Consider the following 23,203-nt stretch of genomic DNA (forward strand, 5'->3'; position numbering starts at 1 on the left):
TAAGACAGAGGAAAACTCAATTTGCACAATAATCAGTTTATTCTTGCGAGAGAATACACAGGTTACAAAGTAACAATGAATAATCTCTAAAGTAAAACAGGACAAGCATCATCATTTAAAGAAGGGAAAAAGGGGTGTGGTAATATGTATGTCAATAAAACACATTCACATGGTAATCCTTTTCAACCTTTAGGAGTCACAATGTCTGGACACCCAAGGATAGACCCTAAAAAAGTGTTATACAGATTAACTAATTTACGAGTAACTAATCCACTAGTGCCGGTCAAGGATGATGTTCAAGGATGTCTCCCTGAGACAAACACCAGACCCCACTCTACCTACATTCCTTTACTTATCCAAACATGGGGACTCAGTCCTTTAATCAGTAAGAACACATCAGTGTAAGAAATTTCCCTGACAATCTTCTGGTCAGCTCTTGGCCTGAATTCGGTGGGATGAATTGTCCTATGTAGTGTGCCATTGGTCTCCATTTGTAGATCTGTCGAATAGTGGAATTATGTACTTCTAACTGCTTGGATATCAACTCATGGGTATCGGTCTTTCAGAAGGGCCTCAGATAGGTCTTTTGAAAACCATAAACACAAACAAGTAATATTTTGGTCTCAAACAAAAGAGGAAGCCTTATACTTTAATTTCAACAGACGTTCTCAAACAAAACATTTAATTGAAATTATATATTTCTTCCTGCAAAACATAGGTTTCATTTTCATGAAGGGTGCTGATACTTTTAGAGTTGACCTAAGTGTCAAATACGGGACAATTACGTATTTTACGGGACGGGTGGCAACCCTACCTCTGGGTAATGTCTAGTTCTTTTTGCCTATCCTTTTACATGCAGGTTGCCCTTGGGTCACCCAGATGTTTTTGGTGACCGTTTGTGGCGTAAATGTCCAAGTTTATTGCCTGTCCTATCAATTGTCCTTGACTGTTTCTGTGCTTACTATGGTAACCACAGCAATCAGCTTTTCCATTTAGGATTGGGAGCTGAAGAAATGGCTACCAAAACCAAGTTAGCCAAGTTAGCCGGTAAATTACTGTTAATTCTACCCAAAATGTAATGGCAAAACAAAATGGCAGATTATGATTATGTATTTAAAGACTACCCCTAGAAGTAAAAAGCAATTTGGAACTTATTAAATCTTTATAATATCATGCCAGAGGTATTGCAATATCAACGATGAGGTAGAACAGAAAACCAGCAGGCTTAGGAGCTCGTAGGGTAAGAGTTGAATACCCCTGTGAAGACTGTGAAAATAGAGTAGTTTTATACTTCTTAGCGCACACTGCCATCTGTTGGTGAATGAAGCTGTATTACACAATCACCTAAACATTTGTACCAGGTCCTACAAATTACACCTGACTGATATCCAACAGTTTAGAGATCTTTACATTTCAGACATGTTTATTGTCTATGTGTATACAAAATATTATTTACACTGAAATAAAGCATGTGAATACAATTATTCACTTGATCATTCTGTTATCAGAGATGAGAAATATTTTAAAACCATCCCCATTCTTTGTTAACTTAGACCCAGAAATGAAACCTTGAATGTCTGACAGGCAATGGACAACAAGGCAGCTCTTCCTTTCAACAGTCCCAGATATCCTTCAAGTCCAAATTGGTTGATGTAAGTAAGACCGTTTGTGGACACACTGAGGGTTATACAGCCTCAGGAAAGGAGGCTTGAGGGGTAGTTTGTGAAACAGCGGAACTCATTGGCCAGATTTTTGTTGTGTTTGGGGATATAGCGGCATATCTTTAGGCCCAAAAGCTTCTCTGCATGCTCTTCCATTATAGCACCTAAAGGACCGTGGTAGGTGAAAAAATAATATTAGATTAAAAGGGTACAACAATACCTTATTGTTCTTGTATAAGTTTAAAAATGCATTTACTAAATGTTCTGAGTGTGGGGAAGGGAACAAGCCCAAGCAACTATGTAAAGCTCACCAGTGCAGAGAAGGACCTTGCCCTTGGCCAGGTACTTGACAGTCTGGGCGACCTTGGTGAGGCACTCTTCAGACAGGTAGGGTGGGTCAGCCAGGACGATGTCAAAGCTCTGCGGGGCCACATCTTCTGGCAGGCTGAGAGGCTCGTTGTAGTCGTAGAAGACAAACTCTTGGCCATAAGTGGCAAAACGGCGATCGTACTCTAGAACCACAGCCGAAACACCTCCAGAGCCCTCCACCACCCCCTGTTTCAGCTTCTGGTACACACTGGGGGCACTCAGACAGGCTATCCTGGAATGTAACAGATATGGAATGTAAAATGCAACAACAGCAACATGTTGGCCAGCTGGAAGGGGCAGTGTGAAGACATTACAGAAAAAAAAAACTAACCTGCCACCTTTTCCAGCTTCCTGGATTACTTCTTCCGCTAGCCGTGTTGCTGTCGCATCGTTGTACCAGAATTGGCTCATACGCTAGTGGACAAATATAAATACGTTTAAACCATAATGTAGCCATAGAGCTCGCGATGGAGGGAGAACACCAGACTGTGTGGGACGACGGAATTGTCTACCTATACGTTGTTCATCCCATCAAATCACTGTCAACGTACCCAGTCCTCTTCCACCGCCCCAACTGAGAACTTATCTACCGGTGCCGTGTTCTGCACCAGCCCGCCCCTCTCCTCAGCGTAGAACTCCTGTAGGGCAGCAAGGGTGGCCGCGGACAGCTGAGGGACATCGTCGTCGCTGTCACTCATGGCTTCAAACTACTTGCTAGGGTAGTAGAAGGTCGCCACCTATACGTTATACAGACAACATTAATAGCAAATATGTGTTAAGTAACATGGAGGTGTAGTTGACGTAGCAAGCTAGGTCTCAAACTGTTAGATGTGACGGTTAAACTTGCTATTTGCGATACCAGATACTAGCTACACATAGCTAGCAAGTTAGCTAGCGTCCAAGAGTTTGGTGTGCTACTTCTATGGCGCACGTTCGAGAAGCTCTAATTATATGGCTACTACCGCGCTAGCAACTATTCATGTTAATTAAAACGGCACAACATTGTATTTTGCTTACTGTGGTGTGTTCACGGTTCAGCTGTGGCCTTCTGCATGAATAGCTTCCTTGCAGCGTTAATACCCTGCTACGGTTTCACATCGTGTCAACCATGCAGCTTGTAGACAACCATAGAGAAGGTTAGAGGTAGAGGACTCCAGACATTTGAGGATGCATCCAGGGTTGCCAAATCTTTGTAACAGCACACAGGAAAATCACCCGCGGACTCCACAAAAACCCGCCCAAAGCTATTTTTTCCTATAAACTGAATCTGTAAATCAACCCGCCCCAGCCCATTTTAACCTGCCCTGTCATTAAAAATAGCCAATTTGTAGAGTACCTTGCCATCGGGAAACACCGGACGCATCCCTATATCTCACCCATTGTGGACGTTCCCCCGGTGCCAACTCAAATTCCTGACAACCATTCCTAATGGTAATTACAAAACAATTACAATTAATTATTCTGTATATTCAAAGTTCCCTGTTGCTTACCATTTTGCATTACGCTTGAAACAAAAACAAAGTATACACACAATGGAAATAATGTTAAATGTTATAACATTACATTTTTTGAATGTAAATATGTTAAGATTTGCTGAAAACAAATGTAATATGTTTAACCATTGAATTTTACTGTGAACGTCATGGTAAAATGGGTTGGTGAATGATAGGTCACATGCTAACCCTTTATCCTCCTTTCCACTCAGACACAGGCCTAACCCTTGAATTCGGCTTCACTAATTGCGCTGTTCACATAAAACCCAAACTGCTTTAACCTAAGCTGTTTTTGAGAACCATCTTTAGAAATGGATGGAACTTTTTCAATATTTGGAATTAATAAACATGAAGGTGGGAAAAATGAAAACACCACCACGTGTACAGAAGAGGAACAACACAACTCTGCATATTTTATATAATAAGTTTATGTACACTTTTACATTTCAATACAATTAATTCAGGCATTCCAAAACAACCAGGGTAGTGCTCTAAACAGAAAGGCCAGTGAGTCCGTCTCAAATGCCGTGGTTAAAATAAGTGGCTCTGTTCCTTTTTTGGTTCATTATTGCTTTCTTCAGTAAATGGGACTTGAACTTCCATCCAGTGTGTTTTGAAGTGGAGAGTGGCTGTGACATAGAAAAATAACAGTATTCTAAACATCTGGGGCCCAACCTTTGAACAGGCTCAATTTCTTTTTCAATTTTGTGGATTGAAATGGTGCAAGAAAAACAGAGGGTTGGGGAGAATTACAATCCAGAACAATAAAGATAATCAAAGCCCTGTGAGACCAGTGTTTGAATCCTGCTTGCGGACTCGCCCAGCAATCCTAAGGGCGGAGCCATTGGCCAGCTCTGTCCAGGTTTGCAATTTGAATTTGGTTGCCTTGCTTCATCGCGCTGTAGCGACTCCTTGTGGCAGCTTGTGCACCTGTGAGCTCAATCAGGGTTTTCACTGAAAAATGCTTTTGCTCCAGCCCGTAAGGTCTCCCTTTACAATATGGCCAGAAGGGAATCGGATGTGCTTCAATCAACACATATCTTGACACTGTCGGTCAAAAGTCCAATAGGGGTTGCTGAGAGCAAGCAAGGCCTTAATCATAGATGGGATATCACAAAATTGAAGAGAAAAAAAGGGGATACGTAAAAATAAATCCAAAATCAAATCTAAAGGTTTTCAAACTTGCCCCTTTTTTCTTGATGTGAACTCATCATAACCATACGAATTCTGCTCTTCTGCCATCTATCCTCTTATAAAAATGTTTCAGTCCTTGTTTTAAACACTTTTTCAATTTTTTTAAAACATATATACACTCTTGATGAACACAAAGTGATTTGGTTTTTGTCATCTGCCTTCCCAATAACAGCTACAGCAACCTGATAAGGTGGTGGGACCAAGTTTCTGGTTGTCATGGAGATCTGCATGTGCACGCTTTTGCCGTGTTCTTGGTGTGTTTGACAGACACAGTCATTGCTGTCAGTAAGACACGTCTTAGCTTGGCCACACAGACAGACCGGAGCCGACACGACACAAACAAGAAAACAAAGGCACTCTGGGGGAGGGCGTGGAGGCAGGAAGAGTTGGAGGGAGGGGCATAAGGTTCTCTGAACAGATTGTCCCCTCCTGCTGCATTCATCCAAACCCCCCTACTGGCAAACGTAAACAATGATTGGACGATCGTGGAACAGAGGGGCGCAGGGAGTGAAGTCCATCCCTCTCTGACCTCACCTGTCCATCATCTATTTCCCCCAAAAACCACTGTCTGTGTGCACTGGGGTCCTAGGGGCAGGACAGGGGGAGGAGATGTGGAACTAGACCAAACCACACCCTAGTCCTAACCTCACGTCACTCGTCTCCACCCTTCCTGTCTGTCTCACAGTGCTGGTCCTCTGGCTGTCTGTCTGCCTGTCTGCCTGTCTGTCTGTCTTCTCCGGGGCTTGGCCTGGTCAGATGTGTTCAATGTAGGTAGGTAGGTAGGTAGATCGTCTGTGAGCGGATCGGACATAGAAATAGGGGCTAGGTGGGAGGGGAAGTCCAGGCGCTAGTGGTTATTTGACACAAAGCAGCCCCCCTACGCTGGACACAAACTCCTCTAAGCTCTTGAGGAAGGCCACCTTCTGTTTGCGGTCCATGCTGGGTGGCGTGCTGCTGGCGGTCAGCTTGTTAAAGGCATCAGCCAGACGCTGGTAGACAACGGCATCTCGCTGCGTGGCAAGAAGAGACTCCACCAGCTCCTGGTACTCCGCCTGGAATGAGGGACGGAGAGAAAAGCAGAAAAGGAAGTCATCGAACTAGATCGACAGGAAGTACAAGGCCTGTCTCAAATAAAAACAGATGTGTGTGAAGTGCAAAACCAAAGGATACGCACTTGATGCAGGCACACTAGTGTGTAGAATGCTTCTCCCGCTGCTACTGTGATCTCAGTATTGTGTTTCTGCAGTACCAGCATGTCAAACACCAACTAGACCGAGGGAGATGTTGCCCATTACTACACAGAGCCTCTTTTTAAACATGTGCACGTGAAGCCGACCCCGCAGTTAAAACGAGGAGACGCCTCACCTTGAGGAAGTGGCGTGTGGCCATGAAGAGGGGTGTGTCTTTCTCCTGGGTCTTGGCACACTGCTCGGCCAGGGGGGACAGAGCCTCCAGACACAGCTGGCTGACCTCTGAACTCATCGATGTCATGCCCAGCTCCAGGGAGTACATGAGACTCTTGAAAAGCTCCTCTGGTAGCTGGGGGATCTTCTCTGGGAAGATCTCACAGATGAAGGTGATGAGCTTGTAGTACTGGTTACACAGAGAGGGGAACTGGCCGCAGAGACAGAAACCAGTTAACCACAGTTTGTATTAGATCACCACACAGTGCTACAATTTCCCCTGGAAAGGAAGCAGTGTAAAAGCATTGGCCCTGGGTTTCACCTTCAGCAGGTCCTGAGACATGAGAGGCAGTATGATGTTGACGCCGAACAGAACCACGTCTGCAGCGGACACAGATCGACCCGTCGCTCCAGAACCTGGTTCCTGACCCCGGAACACCTCGTCTGGGCAACACACAAAGCACTGTAAGCACGGGCAACTAACTTGCACCCAGAAGACAGGACAAACAGTACTGACAGTGAACGGGAAGGATGCTGGACACACAGACAGACCGAGACACACACAGACCCACCGTCCACACCTGTGTCTGAGAAGTCGATGAACTCCTTGGACAGCAGGTTGGTGAGCAGCTCCATGATGAGCAGCAGGTCCTGGTACTGGTCCTCCTCAGCAGCCACGTCGGCACGCTTCCGGCCCAGGTTGTTCTTGGAGTAGACCTGCAACAGGGTCAGGCACGCCTCATACAGCTTCATGGACTTAGACTGTGGGGGGGTTGGGGGCAGAGGGGGAGAAGAGGTGGTGGTCAGCAATAATTCTCCCGATTGGACCTCCAATAGGCAATTCACTTGCTCCTGGCAGAACACACACACACAGTGATCTGTAATTCGTGAACTGCGTGCCTTTCACTACAGAGAATGCTTGGTAGATGTCCTCACCTCTCCCAAGTAGCAGATCTGCTTGTGTGCAACCTCCACAAACACCTCAATAATGAGGTTGACGGTCTCGGGCGTGTTGCGGTACACCTCCATCAGGCCGATGCAGCTGGACAGGAAGTCCATGAGGAAGCTGAACAGGGACGACACGTTGTCGATCTGCGTTGCCTCGGCGATGCCACACAGTGCCTCCAGGGTGGCGACGATCTCCCGCTTCACATTCTCCTCCTGACAGATCTGAGGGAAGTTCTCCTGGTTGATCAGGTTGAGGAAGCGCTGCTGGAGAGGGTGTAGCACCTGGAGGGAGGGCAGGAGACACATGACAGTCAGTCACATTCGGTCAATCAACATTTATTGTAAAGTGCTTTACAGTGACCTGGCCCGAATCCCCCAAAGAAAGAAAAGGAGAGAGAAAGATCAGCTGCAGGCTGTTTCCATTTCCACCTCTTCATCTCTAATAGGCCACTGTACTGTGCTGTGCTCACTACAGACAGAGCAGCTGGAAGCAAAGACAGCTGGTGCCACAGAGCTGTCCAAACGGTTTTGGAGTCGTCTTGGATTACTATAGGAAGGCCTTTAAGATCATTATGAGGATCATAGTCACACCATAAAAAAACTCTAGGGAGATCTAAAGGTTTTGGTGTAAATCATTTAGCTTCAAACTTTGTTGCTCCTCATATCTCAAGGGGAGCGTGGTTAAATCAAATCACCACAGCAGAAAAGGGAAGTGGCTGGAATGAAACCAGCGATCTCACTATGTGTTACCAATGTCTATGGGAAAAGAGATACTAGAAATCAGAAATGACACAGGATTTTTCAGCCCTGGCTGAGTTCTCCTCGCCCCTTTTAGGGGGCGCACGCATGCTAGTTCCATTTCAGGTGCTCTGTTGTTGTGTGTTCTCTTAGAGATCTGTCGGGCTCCCAACCTCGGTCCAGTACTGCAGCTTGGTGTCAGAGTCCATGTGCGCGAAGCCCCCCAGAACCAGGGCTTTCATCAGGGTCCTCTGTACAGAGCTGGACAGCAGATCCAACGGAGGACTCCGGCTGGCAAACTGCTTGGCTAAGTTCCACCAGTTCTCACACTGTACCACAATGTTTGCCCTGAGAGGGGAGGGAGGAGAAAGGTCTGTTGGTATGTGCTGATTGTTTTTAAGAGAACAATATGTTTGTTTTTTTAAACACTTGACCACAAGGGGGAGTTACAGATGCTAACACTGAGGCTAGATGTTTGTGTTGGGACACAATATAAAGTGCCTTTGTAAAGTACTCAGACCCCTTCATTTCCCCCACAGTTAGCAGGGTTTGTTTTTGCAATCAGCCTAAAAACAGTACCCTATAATGAAAAAGCCAAAACACGTCTTAACACATTTGTGGAAATTCATTACAAAAAAAGATATACACTGCTCAAAACAATTAAAGGAACATGTAATCATCACAGTACAACACCAAGTCAATAAAAATTCCGGGACGTCAATCTGTCCAGTTAGGAAGCACAGACGATTCTGAATCAGTGTCACCTGTTTTGGTGCAAATTAAAGTGACAACAGGTGCACTGGAGAGGCAACAGCAAGACAACCACCAAAAAGGGAATGGTTTTGAAAGTGGTGGCCACAGACAATTGCTCTCTCTTTATCCTTCCTGACTGACTCTTCTCTAGTTTTGCGTTTTGCTAGTGTCCTTGTCACTACTGGTAGCATCAGGCAGTACCTGCAAGCCATTCAGGGTGCACAGGTAGTCCGGCTCCTCCAGGATGGCACATCCATATGTGCCGTCACAAGGTTTGCTACGTCTCAGAGTATAGTCTCAAGAGCATGGAGGAGATACCAGGAGACGGGCCGTTACATGAGGAGAGCTGGACGTAGAAGGGCATCAACCCAGCAGCAGGACCTGTATCTGCTCCTTTGTGTGAGGAGGAGCAGGAGGAGCGCTGCCAAAGCCCTACATAATGACCTTGTAATGGCCTTGTTCTCTTCACAGATGAGAGAAGGTTCACACTGAGCATGTGACAGACATGAAAGAATCTGCCTGCAACATCATCCAGCATGACCGGTTTGGCGGTGGGTCAGTGATGGTCTGGGGAGACATATCCTTGGAGGGTCACACAGACCTCCACGTGCTAGCCAACAGTACCCTGACTGCTGTTAGGTACTGGGATTAAATCGTCAGATCTTACGCTGGTGCTGTGGGCCCTGGGTTCCTCCTGGTGCAGGACAATGCCTGGCCTCAGGTGGCCAGTGTATGTAGGCAGTTCCTGGATGACAAAGGCATTGATGCCATTGACTGGCCCTCATGTTCCCCAGACCTGAATCCAATTGAGAACCTCTGGGACGTTATGCATCGGTGCATTTGACACCCCCAAGTAGCACCACAGACTGTCCAGGAGCTCACTGATGCCCTAATCCAGGTCTGGGAGGAGATCCCTCAGGACACCATCCGCCATCTCATCAGACGTTGTCAGGAGTGCATATAGGTACATGGGGGCCAAACACACTATTGAGTCACATTATGAGTTGCAGTGATGAGTTGGAACCGCCTGTGATTTCAATTGTTTACTTAGATTTTCAGTTTGAATCCAGCCCTCAATCGGTTGGTGATTTTGGTTTCCACTGACTGTCGTTACATAATTTTGTTCTCAATGAATTACACAATGTACAGTGAATATTTTGATCTTTAATATATTTAGTTCATCAAGACCCGATGTGTAATTTAAGTGTTCCCTTAATTTTTTTGGAGCAGTGTAAATGTTAGTCTTAGGATACAGAATATAATCAGTGTCACCTCTCCCTCTTCTCCACCAGACAGACCAGTAGCTCCACAGTGTCGTTAGCCAGTTCGGGTTCAGAGCTCCACACCGACAAGTTGTTGATCACCTTCTCCAAAAGATATCCCACAATCCACTGGGCCCCATCTGTATCGGCACCAAATGCCGTGCTGAGGGGAATACTGATCTGTAAGAGGTGTTACAAGAAGTACAAAAGACTGGTGTGAAATGGTGGAGTGACAGCTGGAAATTGAACAGCTCTGGTGTCCACTGAGCTGGTAAAAGGCAGTATACACAGTGGTAAAGCCCCAGCTCACAGCAAATCAGGTTTAACAGCACACTTCAATAGAGGACTTTGAGTGTTAAGGTGACAGTTCCCTGACTGCTGGTGTAAACGTGACATAAAGGCTTAACAGAGATTAGGGACGTCCCCATGAAGAAAAATAAACCACGGTTGACTGAGAGAAAAATGTTCTTTCAACCAATTTATTGGCTCAAATGTTTAACCAAGTATTTTTCCAAATATAAACACAGTGTTCATGTTCTAATAAAAGGCATGGGGTCTGGATAGCTTTCAAAACCACACACTGCTCTTCCTGGATCACTTAACACTTCACCCCTCAATTTATTGAACCTGCTTACTTCTAGACAGGAGAATGGAAGAGAGACCCACAGCTAGACAATTTCCCCAAAGAAATAAACCAAACCTAAAACTAACATGTTTAACTCTGGCTAACGTTAGCTATGAATTCTTTGTGGATAGCATTAGTTCCGCTGTTCCACTGGAGGAGAACTTAGAAAATATTCTAAACAGTAAACATGCTAAAATGCTGACTGTATATATGATATGTATCAACATAAAACATGGTAGTTAAGCAACAGGACACATGAATGGGCAACAAATGTCTCAAAACCAGCGGTCGTTGTGTTTTTGTTTTACAATACAACAATATTTTAGTTGAGGCTTGAATCAATGCATGTTATGAAACGTTTAACGATGAATTACATATGAAAAATAATCCATGTTGTTCAAGAACCCAAAACCACTGGTGTCCCCTTTGGTAAATGCTTGGCAATGTGGTTGGGGTGACTTCCTGCTTGTTGAGCCCTATTCGGGTGTTATGCTCAGTGTCACTGGACCACCCCATCTCAGCTCCAAGGTTTTACACTGCTATATTTTTTTGTTTTGTACATCTAAGGAAAGTGTTTGTGCTGTCCTTATGTCCTGGCCCGTTGAAACTTTTAAACTAAAGGACATGAGCCCCTGGACCAAACACACCTCAGGACAACAAGGCCTGAATGTCTCGTAGCTGTCCCTGTCCAAAGTCCTCGTGGTGGTGTTGCAGATCAAGACGATACCTGACGACCCACGCCCCCCCCCCCCGCGATTGTCCACCTGGTCACGCTTCAGACTTGGACTATGTTTTATAGACTCTGGAAAGCCCATAATTACAATTTGTCCTCTTACCATGGTGACCTGACACAACCAGAAGGGGACTTCCTTTGGGGTGTTTCCTAGCCACTGTGCATCAAGCCCCTTGTTGCTTGCACTTTGGGGTTTCAGGCTGGGTGTTGGGCAAAAGCACTGTGACTACTGCTGATGTAAAAAGGGCTTTAGAAAATAAAACGGATCGATTGAACTACTGTAGACAGTGATAGAAGACAATCCCTGGCATTTTCACCACCACAAGGCCAGTGCACTTCTCATTATATCAAGCATCTATTTGGGTTCAGTGACTGGCTCAGTGGCTATTTATGAAGTCAAAGGTCATCTGTCCAATCAATGCCCAGGCCGTTACAATACCAGTGTTATGTGGACCTTTGTTATTTCCAGAGGACTTTGGGTGTTGTATTCCGTACTGCCATATTTAGACGAGGTCGTGGTACCTGTCCGTAGAGCTTTTCGTCGACCAGGAGGTAAGTCTTGGCCCAGCGTCTGAGGAACCAGACGATGTCCTTCCCCATCTGAGGGCTGAGCAGCTCGGTCAGGCTGGCCCTGGTAGCCCGTGACTCCACCTCCGACGTCCTCAACACCGCTGACAGCAACCTGACACACACGGGGGGGGGGGGCGAGGACGGAAAAATAGTGAATAACACAAGAAATTAGAAATAATAAAAGGGACAAAAAGGAAAGGCTAAGTGCAAAAGAAAGGTAAAGAAATGGTAAAAAGACGGATAAAGACAGAAAAGACGCAGCGAGGCAGGTGAGCGGGGTACATTCTGTAATGTGAGGCCAAGGCCAGGATGAGCAAGAGGAGGCTTGGATAACAAAAGAGATATGAGATTTTTGTATCTGCTACATGAAACGCACACGCGCACACACAAAGGCCAGAGAGATGGGGGGGCTTAGTGCAGCTTAGTGTTCTATATGTGAGAGATGGCCCTCACTACGTGCCCACACAGCACAAGTGCCCTGTTTCACATTGTTTGCAAAAACAAAAGCGCACTGACATTAACAGAGCTGGGGTCAGACAGTGTTATTAGGAAACCCGATGCGCAGCCTGTTGTCTTTCCAGTCCTCTGTCCCAGTGCCCCTACAGGCAACAACTCTGTGTCCACTTCCAGGATCCTCCCACCTTTAAATTCCCTATATGATTGCCCGTGTACCCCATAACCCCGAAACGCACATGGGCAGGCACGCGCCAGCAGCCTCTATTCTTAGCTGCACCTAGGCCTGCCCTAATTGGATAACGTGATGTTGGAAAGTGGCGGTCTGGTCGGTGCTGGGCGAGCTCCTCTAAGGCTGGCTAGGCTGCTACAATTTAGAACTTTGTTAACATTGTCTGTTTTCTGAGGGACTGTCTCTCTGTGTTTGTGTGTGTGTGTGTGTGTGTTAGCGGCTGGCATGGCCACGGCAGTGCCAGAGCATTACGTCAGTGCCAGGGCACCCCCGCCCTCCCCAGGGAACACACCCGCCTCGCTGGGCAGCGGAGTGATCCGAGGGACACACCAGTGAGCCCTATTCACACTAGGATCACTGGTCGCCCGCGCTTTCCCTGCCATAGTGGGGTATCGGCGTGGCTGCGGTGTGTTTTCGACGGACTGGTCCCATGCCAGGCGGCTCGTGTCGGCGGGGCTAGGGGAGCCTTTCCACAGCGCTGGGACAGAAGGGGAGGCCGTTGCAATGCGGCGCCGTGGGGCAGAAGGTTTTACGAGACACTTCATACAGCACGGGGCTTAGGGAACAAGGCTACGGCTTAGAGCTGGGCTTCTGTAGAAAGTGACGATCCAGGCCGTCCATGAGATCCGTGGCTAAGAGCGGTCGACGGGATTCTGGCGGGGGACGAGCAGCTCTGGTCCGGCTGACGGAAGACCTTGTGTCCTTTGGCTGTGGTTCCTTCAAATCAGCCATCGCATTTAGATGTTGTTTCCCACTTTGTGCCGGAGCGAAAACCCAGCCTGCAGACATTAAACCTGTACATCATTTACGACCAACCACGGGTTCCTCTGTTACCTGATGACTGAGTCTGTCCTGTTGCACCCTGGGATTGAGGAGGCCTTTTCCCCGGGTGAGCCCAGTATCTGCAGGGTGGTGTTGATGTCCACTTCGGTGGAGTGGTTAATCGAGTACTCCATGACCTCGGCTGGGATCAGAGGAGTCTCTCCCTGAGGATCATCAGCCAGGAGGTAGCCTGGAAAACACAACCCCAGTCAGACACATACAACCGGCCAGAAACAATCCCTTGAGGAGATAAAGAAATGGTTTCTCACAGAGCACAACGTCTTATTTCCTGCCTGTGTAGCTGTGCACTGAGAACAACCAATGACCTTGTTTCCCAGGGTTCTGCATAGCACTGCTAGGACGCCCTAGAAACCCTTCAAAACACTGAGAACTAACTACAGGTTCAGGACTCCAAACGGAGTTTAAACCATAGGGGGAATTCTGAAGCCGCTGGGATTGCAACAATTTACTACACAGCAGCAGTTGCACAACTGGTGGCCTGCCCCTCCCCGAAACCAAATTCCTGCCACGCGCCAATATACCAGCACAGCCCACCGCTCAGCCTAAACAGAGCCATTTCGTGCTTCCAGAACCTAGTCGGACTGAGTGCTTCGCAGACTGTTACGCTGGTGGAAATGAGATATGAAACTTTAGCGCCACGTTGTGAACTGTGCCTTATCGTCATCCACTGACCTGAGACCAGTATGAGCCAGTGAATGTCTTCGTAAAGGTCGTCCAGAACCTTGCGGTCCGCTGACCCAGGATCCGACGAGTTCATGAGGTGCTGCTGGGTTCTTTGGAGCTGGCCGTGGAGCCGTGTCACCCGTTCCTCCAGCAGACTGTCAAACCGGAGAGGTCAGAGGTCAACCACGCACATAGGTCAGAGTTCAACACACGAAGCTCAGTTATCAGGGCTAGAGGTCTAAGAGCTGGGTGTGTGTGTTTGTGTGCGCGCATACCTAGTCAGTAGAGGGATGCAGTGGTTGGCAGCGATTCGTCCCAACATGCCGATGCTGGCCAGCTGGTCTGAGAACAGCTCCCGGTCGTCCTCCTGCAACTCGTTTATCTCATCCTCCTCATGAGACGCCACGCCGTTCGCTGTCTAGACGGACGCCGCGACAGAACGGGACGGATGAAGAGTTGGAGGAAGAAAGAAAAAACAGCAGAGTGAGAGGGTGAATGTTTGAAACTAAAAGTGAAAGGAGTGGATAATGATGGACTGACATGTCAATCACCACGAAAACAACCGGCTATGTCCTTCTAGGCAGACAGGTGTGTTTGTGTCTCACCAGGTTGCGGGTACCATCAGGGGCAGCCAGGTGACACTGGATGTAGGAGTTGAACACCTGAATGGCGGGCTGGACGAAGCAGCCACGAGGGAAATGTTCATCATCCTGAACCAGAGTCAGCCATGACTCTAACAGTTTGTCGTACGCCTCCATGTACACCATATCATCCTTATCCAACTACAGAGAGGGGGGAGAGAAGGAGAGACTGAATGTTCCCTTTTCTACGTTAAAAAGATGGACAGACTATTTTCCAGCCAGTCAAGTTGAGGAGTAATGCTGACCACTTCCTCCAGGGCGGCGCTGCGTCCGAAAGAGCAGGTGAGGAGGGTGAGACAGTTGATGAAGGAGGTGAAGAGTTCACCGGGCAGGGCGGTCAGGATTGCACGGGGAAACGTACTGATCAGGTTGGAGATGATGTTAGAGATGCCCACAGCCTCAGAGTCCTCAATCTCTATTCTGAGGGAGACACAACCAAAACGCAACCGAGAATTAATGCCGGCAGTTATCTTTCTAATCAATCTGGAAAATGTGCCTTTCAATGCAATTCATTAAATCACTTCTACCATGTAAGGTACTAAGCTAAATGCCGTGCTTCCTGCCAGGAGCCCATAGGGGTACCTGTTGCCCTGGACAGAGACATGTTTCCACAGCCTCAGCTATCTGGAGGCCCGCTGGAGCCAACCTACTGCCTAGAACCGTGCCACACTCTAACCCCTATCAGATGGAGTTGAGACTGCGAGCAGAGCTGCGAGCAGCACAGCCAATCACTGCAGATTGGCTGTCCTGCCCGCATGGCTTTCCCATGACGCAACTGGAAAAGAAAGCTCCAGGAATAGGTGATTAAGAGGAGAGAGACCCTAACTCACTCCGCCTACTGAGTCACAAGTTCCAAGCAGAGCGTGTGTTTTATTTATACATTAGAGAGTCTTCTGAATTGAGATAAGTACTACTTCTACTGAGAGGACACATGAGTCGATTACATACAAATCACAATACTGATTACCCATGCAACCGGCCTCCAGACCAAACTACCACTTACAGTCACACCAAGGCACACAAACAGGCCACCATGATAACCCTGCGGCGCTGGCGTGCGTCATCTGAAGGCCGCCCCAGGTTTCACACTAACCCAGAGCTGGTGCGCGCAGAGGGGGGGGGGCCCCGTCGTGACTCACCCGTTGATCATGCTGAGCAGCCCCTCCACCAAGTGGGCCAGGTACGACACCTGAGCACTCTCGTCGGGGAAGATGGGTCCGTGCATGGAGGCCAACTGGGCCAGGCACTGAAGGGAATCCTGGGCCATGTCCGAGTCCTCGCGGATCTTCCTGTGGACCTGACACAACCGGGAGAAACCAGGGCAGGTGAGTGTTGTGTTAGACGGGCAGACTTTTTTCCTCTTCTGCAGGGCAGATATAATGACGTTTTAAAAGGCAGTGTTTTTCCTGGTGATGACAATGGAAAACATAAAAATCTGACCACAACAGTGTTTGGTCATGTTTTACAAAAGATCATGCTGCGATTGAGAGATAGGACACGGAGAGACATGCCCAGACATCCTGACAACAAAACATTAACGGAAGAAACTAATAAAAATGATAACATGCAGATTCATATCCCTCTACTCCCAATCCAATGTCCCCCCTTTCTTCATATACACAATACAAACATAACCAGCCGAACCAGGACCAGTCACAGACATCTGACCAGGGACCAACTGACAGCCACAGCTCCCCTTTTCCACCCAGTTCCCTTTAACCCCCGTTTCTCCGCTACTTTCATGAGACATTCATGAGATTGGCTAAGCAAAACATAAGACACGGAAAGAAAGTCCTGACATCGTTTCACCGATCTGCTTTTAAAGTGAGTCAAACCACCCGAGTCCTGACAGAGGACTGTAACGGAGAACGACCAGGTAACGCACATGAGACAAATCCAAGTGACAGACTCACCGTCCTCTGAAACAATTTCGAACGGAAAGATCAATCCGGAAAGAGTCGCTCACAGAACAGTGTAGACCTGGACGTCACCAAAGACAATCCCAAATCGATGGCCGAGACGGTTTTTATTCTCCCAGACGCAGCCTCAACCAAACCCAGAGAGAATCTTCTAAGACGCACATTAGCAGTCGACTTGTCATTCATTCTCTGTCGGAGTGGAAGCACGATGAATGGGCTGTGTCGACACCGGGCAGCCAGGCATCGCTGACAGGCTGTTGTTGCCAGGCTGTTGATGCCAGCCTCTGAATGCTTGGTTAGATCTCTGTCGATTTTCTGACTGCTTTTCCTCTGTTTCTTTTAGTGTCCTCGTCCCTGAAAAAGTGCCCACTGCATCTATCTGCATGACACCCAACAGAACTCTCACTCCACCTCCACACTCCCTTCAGTTCTCCCTCTCCACCTCCACAAGATCCACCTCCTTGTCTCACTCCCTTCAGTTCTCCCTCTCGTCCAGCTGTAGTGGCTGTCCGTCGGCCAAGCGGCTTTAAAGATAATGTAGCGTAGAAGAGAGATCTCCCTGCTGCTGGGCAGTGCCGCTGCTGCCCTCTCCAGAGTGTGAAGTATATCCCCAGAGGACGGGAGTGAAGGCGAGGGAAGGAGGGAGGGAAGGAAGGAAGGAAGGAGGGGAGGAGGGAGAGGAGGAGGGAGGGAGAGAGCGCAAGGCCAAAGATTGCACGCCGCACACGCTTTGAAAACAGCTGCACTAGCGAACATCCGCGCGACGCTAGCTATGCCAATCGCCTCGGGTCCGACTATAGTTAGAGAGAGGCAGGAGGGCAGAGGGGAGTAAATCAAAACAAGACTGGGCACTCCTCTGCAGAGAGAGAATGAGTCTCCTATTTATAGCAGGAGACAAAGCCTGGTGTCTGTTTCCTCAGGGGGATTGCAGGCTCGCCTTTCTGTTATTTATTTTTTTCAATTCAACCGAGCGCTTCCGTCAGATTGTCTCTCCCTCCCCTCTCCCTCCCCCCTCCCTCCCCCACTCCTTCGTTCATTCAGATCCAGTTACTGCGGCCCAGGAGGAGTCAGCCGTCCTCACGACATCACAGGCCCGACGCCCCCAGACGCAGCGCTGATTGTGTTTTCTGAGCAAACAAAGCTGTAGTGTGTGTGTGTGTGTGTGTGTGCCAAACAATGAGCCGTTCTTCCTTAAAGCAGACACATCCCTGCTAGTACACACAAAGAATCCCAAATCAAAACCTCTCCCCTCACCAGTCCAAATCCAATAAAAGTCAAAACCAAAGACAAAAACAGCCGTAGACCTATAATACAGCCAATGGAGAGAACGTTAGCCTTTGCAAGTGTGAAATGAACAGTGTAGATTATAGAGAGGGAGGGTCTCATCTGTGCATCCTTTATAGTGACTGTTCCAACACGGGCAGAACCATCTCCTGGTTCAAGCAGAACAATATAATTCAATGGCTGATCCAGCCTGAGGTTGCATGTTGACCTGTTTGGGCCAACATCAGGTGGCATCTGCCAATTGCCACCTGGGTCATCACGAGCGATAAGCCAATGGAGATGGAGGACCCGCCTACTTTGATAACATTAACATGGGCAGATGCCATCAGCAGACACACCATGGCTGGAACATGGAACGCCTGATAATTTTCCGATCTCAATCCACATCCCAAGCTGCCCTCCTCAGCCTTGACCACGTTCTCAGAGTGTTGCGGAGAATGTCGCCTACTCACTGTAACTCTAACCGCTGTCACTTCTTTCAGATCCGTTAAGGCTTGGACACATCGGCAGCACAGGCTAACCCTGCCCTGCCGAACGGATTTACAACCTCTGATCAGGGGGCCAGCGGTCAATATTTGCTTTATTTTCAGATCAGCACAAATTACAGAGTGTCAGCCAAACCAGAAGGCGGCAGCAGCATATCTTTCCTAAGCTTTGTTTGGCATGTCCCTCAGCGTAGCCAGCTAATGTTAGCCAACTTGCTATGCCAATGTTTCTATTGTTGTGAAGACCCCAGGATGTGAGCAGACAGCCACGGCTAGCTAACAAGTTCGCAAGATGACAGACGGAACATTCTGTTAATTGTTTAGATAATCTTCTAAGAGGACGTTCGGTCCCAACCTCATGTCTGGCAGATAATCCGTTCAAAGGTTAGTTTTTACCCTAGTAGGATGTCCAGAAAAAGTGTGGCTAAATCAATGAAGGCCAGAGAAAAATCAGGAACATCAGATACAGCATTGTGCCTAGTTCAGGACAGACCACAGAAATCATTTTAGAAAAACTACAGGCAGTTCATGACATCTCAGCTGACCAGCTTTTGTGGAAAGGTTTCTTCCTCTCGTCAGAAGAGTACAGCCCCCCTAACTACATCACCTCTCTGGGGACGTTAAACTCAGAAAGGATTGCTCCGGAAATAGATTTCTACAAACTCTGACATCACAGGACTGTCTGTCCTATTAATGAGTAAATATCATGTGTAGGGAAATGTAACCTTTTGGTTGCAGCTCAAATAACTTTTCCCTTGTTCTGTAAGAAGACACGCACCGGTGAAGGCAATGTAATCTCGTCCGCGGAGAAAGGGCCGGTAGGCGGGCAGACAGAGTCTGTCCCTTTTAGCATCTGTGATGTGGGGCTATACTGACTGACAGATCTCAACAGGTTAACGTCTCAGTACCACTGGAGAATGCAGAACGAGGGCCATCGAGAGGGACTAGGGAGCACTTTGGCACTTATTCGTTTTCCACCGTTTTTTGTCGAGAGAAAAACTAAGAATTTAACAAAGGGACACCATAAACTGATAAACCGGGCTGGATTTGGCTTGCGGACCGCTTGTTGAAGAACCACGCCTTACATAATCCCATATTGTCAGCCCACAGCAAAATGTATAGCTGGCTAAAGACACAGCACTAACTCCCTGCAGATGACATGGGCAGCTGCTTCATGGAAACAAATCCATTGTGATTTAATTATAAAGTCAATGTGCACTTAGCCTACATTGCATATTAAGTGTCGTGACTGGCTCACAGAGCAGGCTGCAAGGGTGTGGATGTCTCTGGCAGAAGTTGCCTATTTTTTTCTACTTGTTGGCTGTCCTTTCAGCTTCCGACTTCATGGAGGGGGCCAAAAGATTCTACATGTGAAACAATCAGAGAGCGTAGCGCTGGCAGTGTAGACATGGAGTGGGTACACAACAAACATACTGTCAGCAAACAAGCTAATGGTGGACTAACCGAAACAGACCTGGAGGTAGACATTTCTCACCATCATCTGCATTCCTCCAACCTTTTTTTGACCACTTTGCCTCCAGAGTGGAGCCATTAAAAGACAGACACCTTAGAAGGCCCCTTAAGTGGGTGTTTGGGGCAGGGGGTGCTGTTAACCGGGGCCCCCTAATCCCAGGGTTAGGGTGTTATCCTGCCAATGCTCAGGTTGAACTTTGAACCTGGCGGCACGTGTCCCTGGGTCGTCCCCCCTCACAGCTGAGGAGGTGCTGTGCAGCAGCTGGCCATCCACAACACATACACACTCACAAAACACAGTTCCACACACACTCACAAAACACAGTTCCACACACACTCACAAAACACAGTTCCACACACACACACAAAACACAGTTCCACACAGACACACAGACACACAGACACACAGACACACAGACACACAGACACACACACACAGACACACAGCCAGACAGCACTGCAGCAGTCTTACAATAACAAACACCCCACCCACCACAAATACCACAGAGCTATAAGACAGCAGAACTAAGACCGGCCGCTGGTTAGATGGAATACAATGGAGATCTTTGGTCCAAAGCCACAGGGGGTTTACACACATACAGTACAGTCATATGATAAAGCACACCCCCTGGAAGTTGTTTTTTTCACATATTTGGACACACGTAATCCTCAATTCTACACTACTGACAGATTTAGGTAACCTAATTTATCGCATAACATGTAGATTATTAAATAACACTGTCGCAATAATTTATTCATTAAAAATAAACAGAAATGCAATTTCATAGTGCAGAAATGTGCAACCCTAACATGAATTGCTGGTATTGCACCTTTTGGCTAAAATAACTTCTTCTAGCCATTTCGCTTAACTGTCTATCGGTCTCTTACATTGACTGGGGGGACATGTCTTCCCACTCTTGTTTAAAATACTGCTTTAACGGTGTCACGTTTGAGGACTTTCTTCATGCACGGCCCGCTTCAAGTCCCCCACAGCATTTCGATAGGTTTGAGATCTGGGTTTTGAAATACTGTTTGAAATACTGACAGTATGATTTTCAATTGTCCCAAACATTTTTATAGTTTCTTTAGTTCACAAAAAATTGTGAACTAAAGAAAACAAACAAACCATTTCAAAGTTAGAATCCACTGTTGAGCAGCATCAGATAGTTCAGCAAGTTACACTTTAAATTTACCACTGATGTTAATCAGTTAAACATCTTGTAAGTTAGTAAGTTGCTATGTAAGTTGCTTCCATATTTTCTAGCTCAGGGCTCTGGTACAGAAACAGTCCAAAGACAATGTAGTATATTACTGCATGATACAAGAACAGCAGAAAGATAGGGACATCTGGACACATTTACATTTGAGTCATTCAGCAGATGCTCTTTACACAGAGCGACTTAACAGTCGTGCTTGCCTATATTTTCATGCTTTTTCATCCTGGCCCCTCCTGTGGAAAAATCAAGCCCACAACCCTGGCGTTGCATGTGCCAAGATTTACCAAATCAAAGACTGGATACCAGACAACCCTACCTGAAGGTGAATGGAGTGGAATCTGGCAAGAGACTTGAACTTGTAGAGTTGAGTGGATCAGTATTAAACCAAAGCACAGACAGCCTGTATGCTGAGGCAGAGGTGACCAATTTGTTCCACACCTACTCTCTTCCACACCACTAAGCCAGAATAGGCAGACTCCATTACTAAAAACAGCCCTTTATAAACACACATTTCACAGCCCTGAAAAAAAATACTCAACTGCAATAATTTGTACTACACGTCTGGCTAAAAATGTTATTACAAAGTGCTCAGCTCAAACTCTCCCTCTCCTAATCTCTGGTAAAGAGCACAACAGAAGACAGCCAGCTACAAACAGAAATGAAAGAGCGACTGAGTCCACTCACCGTGAAGAAGAGGTCCATGACGCGGGTGTCCAGCAGGGCTTCCCTCCAGGTCTCTGTTGGCTTCAGCATCACGTTCTGCGTGGACTCGAACATGGCAATATAGTGACGACCCAGTGACCCCAAGGTTAAGGCCATCAACATGAGGAACACCGCCTCTCACGCACCCAAAGCCCGTCACTACACCCCTCAGTCAGTGGAATCTGGTCACCGTCTCCCCCCCCTCGCTTTGATCTTTTCGCCACTTTAACTTCTCTCAGAGCCTCAGAGGTTTAAGTGCAGTGGAAACCCAGTCAGTCACTCACTAGCTCTCTATCAGATCGCCCACTGTCCTCCTTTACTGTTGCCCTCTATCTCGTCCACCTTCACTGTTACCCACTATCTCGTACTCCTTTGCTCTTGTCTTTTTCTCTCCTGTCTGTTCTGAGGCCCAGTGAAGAAACTCCCACAAGCAAGCCAGATCAAAGCCACTCACCGGCAGGCCATGCATTCCACTGGGCCGAACCCTCAGTCACACACACACACACACACACACACACACACACACATTCGCGCGCACGCTGAGACAGGTGCCAGCTTTGCGTTTGAGTTTGTATCTCTTCCCACTCCTTTGAGCAGCCTTGGCCTTTTATAAATAGACCTGGTCCTCCAGAACTCTGACTGAACCTGAAGAAAGAGGTAAAGGGAGAGTGAGCTACAGAGATAGAGTGTGCAGAGTAAAGAAGTGGATGTAAAGTGAAAGAGGTGAAGAGAGCAGTAAAGAAATGGACAGGGGTAAAGAGAGAGCAGTAAAGAAATGGACAGGGGTAAAGAGAGAGATGTAAAGAAATGGACAGGGGTAAAGAGAGAGATGTAAAGAAATGGACAGGGGTAAAGAGAGAGATGTAAAGAAATGGACAGGGGTAAAGAGAGAGATGTAAAGAAATGGACAGGGGTAAAGAGAGAGATGTAAAGAAATGGACAGGGGTAAAGAGAGAGATGTAAAGAAATGGACAGGGGTAAAGAGAGAGATGTAAAGAAATGGAGAGGGGTAAAGAGAGAGATGTAAAGAAATGGAGAGGGGTAAAGAGAGAGATGTAAAGAAATGGAGAGGGGTAAAGAGAGAGATGTAAAGAAATGGAGAGGGGTAAAGAGAGAGATGTAAAGAAATGGAGAGGGGTAAAGAGAGAGATGTAAAGAAATGGAGAGGGGTAAAGAGAGAGATGTAAAGAAATGGAGAGGGGTAAAGAGAGAGATGTAAAGAAATGGAGAGGGGTAAAGAGAGAGATGTAAAGAAATGGAGAGGGGTAAAGAGAGAGATGTAAAGAAATGGACAGGGGTAAAGAGAGAGAGCCCCATTAAGGTACAATGACTGATACCAAACACTTTTGACGGTTAAGGTTGGGCCGGGAAAGAGTGTCTTCTAAACGCCTACAATGTTAAATGTAAATTAGTTGCAGGCACAATTCAGACTGTCCAAATGAGAACAAGTCCCTATAACCTGCTGAGTTTACGAACCGACTTGGCTGAGACAGACGATGTATGTCCCACATACTGGGCGTCAGCCTAGTGATTAGACCATCC

At 47.2% G+C, this 23,203-nt stretch overlaps 2 protein-coding genes across 3 annotated transcripts in view; both read right to left on the reverse strand.

Moving 5' to 3' along the window:
• Nucleotides 1–610: 610 nt before the first annotated feature.
• On the reverse strand, nt 611–3,182 carry eef1akmt1 (EEF1A lysine methyltransferase 1). Its single transcript, XM_010880243.4, has 5 exons — nt 3,048–3,182; nt 2,582–2,767; nt 2,362–2,444; nt 1,973–2,262; nt 611–1,825 (listed from the first exon to the last, which is right to left on the reverse strand). The coding sequence occupies exons 2-5, from the start codon at nt 2,726–2,728 to the stop codon at nt 1,695–1,697; spliced, it is 651 nt and encodes a 216-aa protein (XP_010878545.1). The 5' UTR covers nt 2,729–2,767; nt 3,048–3,182; the 3' UTR covers nt 611–1,694.
• Nucleotides 3,183–4,226: 1,044 nt separating this feature from the next.
• Nucleotides 4,227–23,203, reverse strand: part of xpo4 (exportin 4) — a 31,766-nt gene continuing 12,789 nt past the window's right edge. Inside the window, exons 7-22 of one of the 2 annotated variants that reach the window (XM_029113591.2) lie at nt 21,644–21,756; nt 15,721–15,878; nt 14,827–15,001; nt 14,546–14,722; nt 14,216–14,358; nt 13,950–14,095; nt 13,269–13,446; nt 11,702–11,861; nt 9,832–10,001; nt 7,980–8,154; nt 7,057–7,350; nt 6,693–6,882; nt 6,443–6,564; nt 6,083–6,331; nt 5,892–5,984; nt 4,227–5,769 (exon numbers count right to left, since the gene is read on the reverse strand). In XM_029113591.2, the coding sequence (XP_028969424.1) occupies nt 5,572–5,769; nt 5,892–5,984; nt 6,083–6,331; nt 6,443–6,564; nt 6,693–6,882; nt 7,057–7,350; nt 7,980–8,154; nt 9,832–10,001; nt 11,702–11,861; nt 13,269–13,446; nt 13,950–14,095; nt 14,216–14,358; nt 14,546–14,722; nt 14,827–15,001; nt 15,721–15,878; nt 21,644–21,756 (2,741 nt within the window). In that variant the 3' untranslated portion in view covers nt 4,227–5,571. The remainder of the gene's footprint in view (nt 5,770–5,891; nt 5,985–6,082; nt 6,332–6,442; nt 6,565–6,692; nt 6,883–7,056; nt 7,351–7,979; nt 8,155–9,831; nt 10,002–11,701; nt 11,862–13,268; nt 13,447–13,949; nt 14,096–14,215; nt 14,359–14,545; nt 14,723–14,826; nt 15,002–15,720; nt 15,879–21,643; nt 21,757–23,203) is intronic. The other variant, XM_029113592.2, reaches the window with a different exon arrangement.

The sequence above is a fragment of the Esox lucius genome, chromosome 16, assembly GCF_011004845.1.
Source record: "Esox lucius isolate fEsoLuc1 chromosome 16, fEsoLuc1.pri, whole genome shotgun sequence".
Classification (NCBI taxonomy): Eukaryota; Metazoa; Chordata; class Actinopteri; order Esociformes; family Esocidae; genus Esox; species Esox lucius.